The sequence below is a fragment of the Sarcophilus harrisii genome, chromosome 3 (assembly GCF_902635505.1).
Source record: "Sarcophilus harrisii chromosome 3, mSarHar1.11, whole genome shotgun sequence".
Taxonomy (NCBI): Eukaryota; Metazoa; Chordata; class Mammalia; order Dasyuromorphia; family Dasyuridae; genus Sarcophilus; species Sarcophilus harrisii.
In genome coordinates, this window is record NC_045428.1 from 520,158,127 (window position 1) to 520,167,209 (window position 9,083).

The following is a 9,083-nucleotide window of genomic DNA, read 5'->3' on the forward strand; positions in this document are numbered from 1 at the left end:
AATTACAAATGAGAAAACTGAAACTCACAAGGATATCAAAGAATAATCAAAGGGTGGAGGTTAATTATCTTCCCCAAAAAGAATGTAAGAATGTAAGCTCTTTGAGGGCAGGGACTGACTTTTATAATCAGAGGTGGAAGCCAGAGATTGGAAAAGAATCTTTCGTTCTTTTTGTTTGCCCCCAGAGCTACTCAGTAACCTTTCCCCTTCTAGAAAGTAAACTCCTTGAGGAGCAGAAACAGGCTAAGTAATAAGAGGTGGAGATTCAGTAACGTCCAATTAAAAGGGAATCAGGAGAGGGACTTGTGCTTCAGAAGAGGAAATAAAACATTGCTTTTGGAGTTTCAAAGTTATGTCCATTAACCTATTGATGCAAGAATATAAAATAAATCTTTCTTGCATTCATCAAGTCACTAGAGTTCTTGGTAAGGTATTTTTTTTCTTACAAGACTCAATGGCTTGAGGTTGTATCATCATGAGAATTTTCTAACCTGTTTAAAAATTCTCTAGGGGCAACTAGATGGTGAAGTGTGGCACAAGCCCTTAAAACAGGAGGGCCTGGCCTCAGACACATAACACTTCTGGGCAAGTTACTTAAGTAGGTAAGTAAATAAGTAAGTAAGCAAGTAAATAAATAAAGATCTTCCAAAGAGTTTTAGTAGGTTTTGAAGGCAGTTAAACATATAAAAAATTTAGCACTTTTCAATTAAGTTTGCAAGAAAAATTGACTATATCTGGGAAGATAAAAATTTACTAACTATATTTCAAGAAAAAACTCTACATAATTGGTATATGAGGTTGAAAAATGATTTGGTAGCACAACCAACCAAATACTTCTTTCCACCTAGATCTACTTTATCATTAGGGAGGAGAAAGTGAAGCTGCTGACTTTGCACAGTCCACCCACACTTGATTCAAATCACTTGCAAGTCAGATCAGCACTTCCCAGACAGATGTCATAGTCCTTTTCAAAAATAAAGGTCAAAAAACAATCTCTCTTTCTCTCCCTCCTTTCCTTTCTTTTCTTCCTCATTCCTTCTTTTTTTTTTCTTCTTTTCTCTTTCCTTCTTTCCCTTCCTTTTGTACATCTAGGATATCAAACCTTTACCTGCTGGTGCCCTGCTCAAAAGAATGTAATTTTTGAATCACTGAAACCTCCCAAGATTCTTGGACTTTACTGACTAGAGTTCTTTCTTAAGGACTATGACAACAATAGGTCGCAGGCAAAGCTCCAACAGGTGAGAGTTGAGGACCAGACTGGGAGTCAGAGTGAATGTAAACAGCGATTGTTTCGGGTTAGGCCAGAAACCCTGAGGGTCTTCACCTCCCAGATTAGGTTTTTTGGTTTGGGTTTGAGTTTGGATTTTTAACTAAATAAAAGACATTTTTAGCCTCAGTTCTTAGCAGGTCTCTCACAGAATCCAGGGCCATTTCCAGGTATAAAATCTCTCTCTTACCACTGGAAACACAATGCTCTAAAGGAGAAAGTGAGGCTGTGACTTTGCCCAGCCCACCCTCACTTACCAGCCCACATCACCATGTGATGGTATCACCTACTGTACAACAACTTGATCATTATGAAGTATCTTTTTTCAGCTATGACAGTCATTAAACAAAGTATCTGAATAAAATGAACTTTAAAATTAGCCCTTTCAATGACTATATCACAAACAGTTGAATCAAGAGTTTCCAGAATGAAGCAAATTCAATCCTATTACAATTACTAAAAATATTGCCTTAGTGAGAGAAAAATGGTTTTTCCTCCCTGTTCAGTGGGGAAAAGGAGAGGTAAGTAAATCTTCCTATTTAAAATCCAGTAAACCTAATCGTAATTACATTTAACCCACAGTGATTCCTAAAGCTACCCCCTTCCAAGTCACCAACTCCATTTGCAAAATAATGGTCATGTAAATGAACAACTGCAAACCAGGGGCAAACTACAAATTAAAAGTATCTGCCTTCATGGGCTTTACAATCTATCAACCTAAACAGAAGAAAACCAACTAACTTGGTGGAGTTAAACCATTATAGACATAATAGGACTTCAACAATCCTTTGCCTCATTTAATTTTAATTCATATTAACATTATGCTCGTCAAAAGACCTGTTTGGAAATTTCCTGGAATTTTTAGCGACATTCTTCCAAAACAATTCAATGGAAAGCTGTATTCTATACTATGTCTACTTTGTATCCATACATTATTAGAATTTAGCATTCCTTGGAAAATACTGATCATTGTGGTCATGACTTAACTGACCTGAAAGAATTCTGACATAATTATGAAAAATACAATAAACTGGCCAAAAATTAAAAATCAAATCAAAATTAGAGATTAGAATTTGAGTAAATTTAGAAGTTACTAAAACTTTTTAGACGTGGATGAATGTTACTTTGGTCCAAAGGAAACAATTCCAAATTAGTTATATTTATTATAGGTCAATTAAAAAGTTTTAGTATATAAAAACACAGATTGAATTCATAATGTCAAACTCCAAAAGCTATAAATTAAATTTTCATCAGCTATAAATTAAGATGGCAAGGCAAAACCTTTTTGCATTTGATACTCAAAAAGGTCACTTTACCTAAACAACATTTTCTCTTCTTGACATTCTCTTCTTTAACAATCCTGAACTGCATAGCTGCAACCCAACAGCATCTTCCTTCCTCATTCTGGTCACTCCACCAAAAACAAGAGGGAAACTAACAATCAGAGGAATGAGGCTCAAATCCTACCTCTAATAGTAATTATCTGTGTGACCTTGGAACAAATTATTTAACCCCTCTGAGCCTCAGTTTCGTCACCTGTAAAATTAGTAAAATGTTCAAGATTCCCTTCAGGTCAAATACTATAGTCATCTAGGATGCTATGATTGAGGTCTCCTCTGCTCCTACCTTCCTTATTACCAGGTTTATAGTAAATGAGGGACCTCAAACCCATCAGTGAATTAGAGGGATGTGTATCCCAAGCACGCGAAGACTTGCCCCACGGAATGGGCCACCAGGAAGATGGCTAAACGTGGGAACTGTGGAACATTTAAGAGTAAGCCAGACATGGAAGATCTCAAGGTCATCCACTGCTTCGCCAATCTTCCTTTTGTTCTATATAGAATGACCTGAGAAGAGGGAGAGGGATGACTTTGAATAGCTCTGCATCATTTAAATTTAAATCATGCACAAATCAAGGCCATCACCCAGGAGGTCAAGAACATTCTCCAAGAGCAAATACAAAAATTCTATTTTAATATTCAAAGTCCTTTATATACTATGACCCTCCCCCATTTCCAGTCTTTTTATACCTTATTTCCGGCAACATACTCTTCAATGAAGACACACAGATAATGCATCAAACCCTCCATATCTCTCCCCTCCAGGAATTCTCCCTGGCCTCACCTGGAATGCTCCCCCTTCTCAGTTCCAAATACTGAACTTAGCTAATTCCCAAATAAAATCCCACCTTCTACAGGAAGCCTTTTCCAACCTCTCTTAATTCCAGTGGTTTCCCTCTTCTAATTATTTCCTGTTTTTCCTAAACATATATATGCATACATATCTTTGTATATATTTATTTTTGCAAGTTATCTCCTCCATTAGATTGTATGCGATTGTAATTGAGGACAAGGATTGCCTCTTGCCTCTTCCTGTAGGACTCAGTGCTTCGCACAGGGCCTGGCACATAATAATCACTTAATACAAGTTTATTAGGGCCATCGAGGTGGATAAAGTGCTAGGCCTGAACACTCACCTTCCTGTATTCCAATCTAGCCTCTAATGCGTGCTAGCTGTGTCACCTTGGACAAGTCACTTAACTCTGTTTATACAACTTCCTCGACAGTAAAAAGCGCAGGAGAAATGGCAAACCACTCCACAGAATCTTCACCAAGAAATCCCCAATGACGTCACGATAAATTAAAGACCGAACAACAAATACTTATTGACCAGGAAGTTTGGAAAAAAACTTCTCTGGCTTTTGCAGTTTGCTTGTCAACTTTATGATGATCCTCAAAGGTACGGAAACTTTAAGGAAGGTTCAGAAAAGAACAATGACAAAGCGCTGAGGATTAGGAAGAGCAGGGAAGAATCCCCGGGAGGATCACTTTACGTTAAAGCTATAAATAGCTTCAGAAACTGCTCAAGGTCAGTAACAGTGCATCCTGAATAGGTCCTGGAGTCTGTTACACTGGAGGGCTCCATCTCAGACTTCTGAAGTATATAGCTGAAGGAGAATAACGACGCCGACTACAGCGCCTTCGCCACCCCAGCAAAGGGAGCGTCGGGTGGGACGCGCCACAGGTCCACCGAACAAGGGTGACTAAGAATGCTTCTGACATCAATGTGGACGAGTGCACCTCTGTTCACGTAAAACGTAAAGTCTGGCTGGGGACTTGCCCTAAAACAGTGAGATGAGCGGCCCGCTTCCCGGAGAGGGCATGTGCCGGCGGAGAAGAGGGTCCCCCAGATCCCCGGGTCTCTCGCCCGCGGTGACAGCTGGACACTGAGTACTGTGATACTGGTGACAGAAGTACATCTGAAGGACATTCTCACCCTCCCTCCTTCCGGCCCCCCCCATTCCTGAGGAGGCAGCAGCCCGAGCCCGGCCCGGGAGGCGGCGGCTGCTCCCCCGCTCAGGGCTGGCCGGCCGTTGCCGCAGCGCGACTCCCGCGCCTCGCGCCTGGAACCCGGGTAGTCCGTGGAACAAATAAGGCCCGGACCGAGAGACTGGGTCGAATGTCACCGGGATCGGGGTGACCTCGGCTCCAGGGCTCAGGCTCCGACCCTGCCCTGCGCCCACCGCCGCCGCTCTCCCCCCGCTGCTCCAACCCCACTCCCCGCGCCTCTCCCTAAGGCCGGCAGTCGGTACCTTGGCGGCGGCCCGCAACGTCGTCCGAGGGCCATGACTCCTCAGCACCGTAGCGGCGGAGAGCCGGCTGAAGATCATGGAAGCCGCCATCTCTGAAGTTGGAGGCGACCCCGCCGCGATCCGCGCAGGCGCCTGAATCCGAAGTAGGCCGGCTAGCAGCAGGGCCGCTCTATCTCCCCCCACGACCCGGAGGACCCTCTCAATCTCCGCTTCCCCTGACGATTACCGGGGAGGAAAGATTACCGGGGAGGACAACCAACTCTATGGTTGTCAGACGCCCCGGCGCCTCCTGGTGGGAGGTGGTGTCGGCCTGCAGCCCGAAAGAGGAATTGCAGGGGTGGGCGTTGCCCCTTGGAGCCCTAGTGCTAGCAGCAGCCGGCCCTGCCCAGCCCTGCCCTGACCTGACCCAGCTCTAGTCCTGTGCACTTTAACCTCCCTGGGTAGCGGCCAGAAGTCAGGGGACCAGCACAACAATTAACTGGGGGTCAGTAATATGATGAGTTTATTAATGGAAGTAGAACCTCTTGCCATATGGTAATTAGGTTTTTCTGTCCAAAAGCCCAAAAGGAAGCGTGTTTAGTGGCATAAAAACTAGAACCGAACCAAGAAACTAGCTAATCCCGAAACAAGAGCATAGCAGCAAAGGAACCACAATGCAGACAAGAGAACAATCAACAATCAGGCTCTCGCTCTTTTTGCAATCCTAAACTATGTCATTGAGTGGCAGGCTGGGCCATGAGTCAGGGGCTTCTATCCTTGGGATCCTGAACTAACCATTGAACATCCTTTGCCTCAATTTCTTCTTCTATAAAATGACGTGGAGAAGGAATGTCCAGTATCTTCACCAAGAAAACCCCAAAGAGAGTCAACAGAATCAGATAGTCTGAAAAGGACTGAATAACATGATGTCATTGAGCAAGGAAACCCCTAGTCAAAAAACTCTGCCTGCTTGGCCACTTAGAACCCTTAAAGTTGTCGGGGACTCCGAGAAATTAAGCGACCAACAAGCACCCAATGTCAAAGTATGAAAGTGTAGGAGATGGCACTTAAACGCAGGTCTTCCCGGAGTCCTGTTCACTAGCCATTACACCAGGCTGCCCCCTCTCTTATATAATGCTTTAAAGTTTACAACCCTTTGCAGAAATCTTGTGAGATAATGGGTAATGGGTAATCATACAATTATTCTCTTTTTATATGTCATAAAAAAAAAAAAACCTGGCCTAATTTTTCTGAGGTCATATAGCTAATAAGTATTAGAGTCAAGAGCTCATAGCTTCTTTCCAAATCCTGAGCTTTTCCACTGCAGTAAATAGAATAATGTTTGCTAGTAGCTAGCATTTATATAATGTTTTATGGTTTGCTAAACACTATTAAATTATTTGAACCTTACAACAGCATTATGAGATAAGTGCCACTATTTCCCCCATTTTACAGATAAAGAAACTGAAGCATTGAGATGTTCAGAGTTACACAGCTACTAAGTGACTGTGACAGGATTTGAATGTAGATCTTCCTGACTCCAAATTCTGTACACCATATGCTTCCAGAAGGGAATTTTTTTGTTAAAAAGGGGGCGTATAATATAAATCCTTTAATGAGCTATCAATCAGTTCCAAAGGTGTTTGTAGGTCTACATACAAAAGGCCCTTTTGCATAGGAGCTACTCCACAAATTGTTTTGAGTGAAGATGTGCCATCCCTTTTCAGCTTCTTTTCTACAACAACCTGATGGCTCTTCATGGTCCAAAAGCAGCACCAGTGCAAAAGTTTTTTTAGGCCAGGACAAATCTCTAGAGCCTTTTGGCTTTTCCATGCCAAGACTGCTGGATATGGAATCAAGGATCTCAGTTTACATCAGTCTGTAATGTCTTTCCAAAGCACTTCCCTTATATATTATTATTATCATGGATGCATTCTCCCTAATATCTTCCATATGGAATGATGTCATTTTCTTCTTATTGTCTTCCAGGTTGAGATGCTATATGAGGCACTCTATACATGCATCAGAGACCCATTACACTAGGAATACTGAGATTCAAATTTATCTCTTGCACACACTAGCTGTGAGATCTGGGCAAGTCACTTACTTCACCCCTGATGGTATAGTATACAGAAAGCTTTGCATAAGATCAAAATCTGAACTCAGATTCAACCTCAGACACTACCTTTCAGACCTGGGAAAAACATTTAACCTCTTTTTGCCTCCTTAGTAAAATGGGATAATAATAATACTCACCTCTCAGGATTAGTGCAAAGATTAAATGAGATATTTGTTTTAAAAAAAAAAAAAAAGAAAGAAGAAATATGCTTAACAGTGTCTGACACATTATAGATACTATATAAATGCTTATTCCCTCCTTTCTTTCCCTCTTTTATAAATTGTAAAAAACTAAAATAAAATTTTTTTAAAAGTAGCATTGGCTAAAGTAGTTTTCTTACTAGGGAGTTCTCTATTCTAATAAAATCACAAATCCAGTCCCTCTCCCCTATACTTAAGCAGTTCTTGCACTGAAGGATTTTATATTCTATTGGGGGCAATAAATCAAATAATTATATATAAGTAAGAGTAAGGTGATTTTAGGAGGGACTAACAACTGAGGGGATCAGAAAAAGATTCACTGAAGAAATGGAATGTAAGATAAGAAAGCTAGGGATTCTAAAGGGCACCAGGTGAAGATTAGATCATTCCTTGTCTTATCTCTCCTTGCCAGTGATTTCCATGTGCGGCTCTTGAAACAGACATTTTTTATTTTTGCAAATTATCCAAATGAGAAAGAGAGGACAAATGATATAGATGCACTGAAATACAAAGAACTAGAATGGTGTTTACCAAATTGTCTTTACTGAATCAAGCCAAAAGAGAAAGTAACAAAATAAAGCAACAGATCTGAGCCATTTTGCTTCTATTTCTCAATGGACTTGTGATTTTTTTTTGTGTTTTTTTTGTTTTTTTTTTTTTGATATAGGTAATCCCTTCTTCCCAATGTAAATCTGCTCTGCCCAGGACTTACTTGCCCAGGGTTACACAGCAAGTACATGGCAAAAAAACAGACTTGAATCCAGGCCTTCCTGACTTGGAGGCCAGGTCTCTATTCATCATGAAATGATGGATATTAGAACTGTAGAAATATGGGCCTCTCAGTTAAACTCTTTAAAACTTCCTGGTCAGTCTTTGATGGTTCAAGAGGAACAAACTGATTAGCTTATTATTGCTTCTCTTTGATAATATTGCCAGGAAAGAAGTGAATTCCATGATCAACATTATCCAAAGGCTTGACAATAAATTCTTCCACTTGTAAAGGCTACAAACCAAAACTAAGGGGAGTGTTGGTGCATGATTTGTTGTTTACAGATGATTGTACACTCAATGCAGCCTCTGAAACTGAAATGCAATAAAGTATGGGTAGATTCTCTGCTGCATGTGCCAATTTTGGCCTAAAAATGAACACCAAGAAAATATAGCTCCTCCATCAGCTAGTACCACACCATCCAACTGTGGAAACTTCTGTTACAGAAAATGGATAAGTTTTGGACGCTGTGGATAAGTTCTCTTACTTAACAGTATACTTTTCAGGGATGTAAACGTTAATAATGAGGTTGACACACACATTGCCAGAGCAAGCTCAGTGTTTGGGGGGCTCTGAAGGAAAGTGTGGGAGAAGAGAGCTATTAGACTGACTGCCAAACAGAGCTATTATGCTGCATTGTTGTTTGCCTGTGAAACCTAGACAGGATACCAGTAAACTGAATCACTTACATTTAAATTGTCTCAGGAAAATTCTGAAGATTACCTGGCAGGATAAGGTACAAGACACTGAGGTCTTTTCACCAACTAAACTGCAAAGTATTCCAACTGCTGCAGAGAGCACAAGTCCATTGAGCTACCCACATTGTTAGAATGTCAAATGTATGCTTGCCAAAAAGACTAGCTTATGTAGAATACACATAGAGCAAGTGTTTCTCAATGTGTCAAGAAAAGCAATGAAAGAGTGATCTCAATGTTACTCTTAAGAACTTTAGAATTGATTGTATGACATGGCACAGGACCTCCTAGCATGGAGTGCTCTCATAAGAGCTGTGCTCTATGAACAAAACAGAATTGAGTTAGTTCAGAAGAAATACAAGATGAGCAAAGTTAGAGAATCCACCCCAAATGTTCACAGAGACTATTTGTCTCTATGACAATGGCAGAGCATTCTGAGTTCATCTTGGTCTGAACAGCCAT

General features: G+C 41.0%; 1 protein-coding gene across 1 annotated transcript in view; it reads right to left on the bottom strand.

Moving 5' to 3' along the window:
* Positions 1–5,151, bottom strand: part of SUCLA2 (succinate-CoA ligase ADP-forming subunit beta) — a 30,736-nt gene extending 25,585 nt beyond the window's left edge. Inside the window, exon 1 of the mRNA XM_031961922.1 lies at positions 4,860–5,151. Coding sequence (XP_031817782.1) covers positions 4,860–4,949 — 90 coding nt within the window. The 5' untranslated portion in view covers positions 4,950–5,151. The remainder of the gene's footprint in view (positions 1–4,859) is intronic.
* Positions 5,152–9,083: the final 3,932 nt, after the last annotated feature.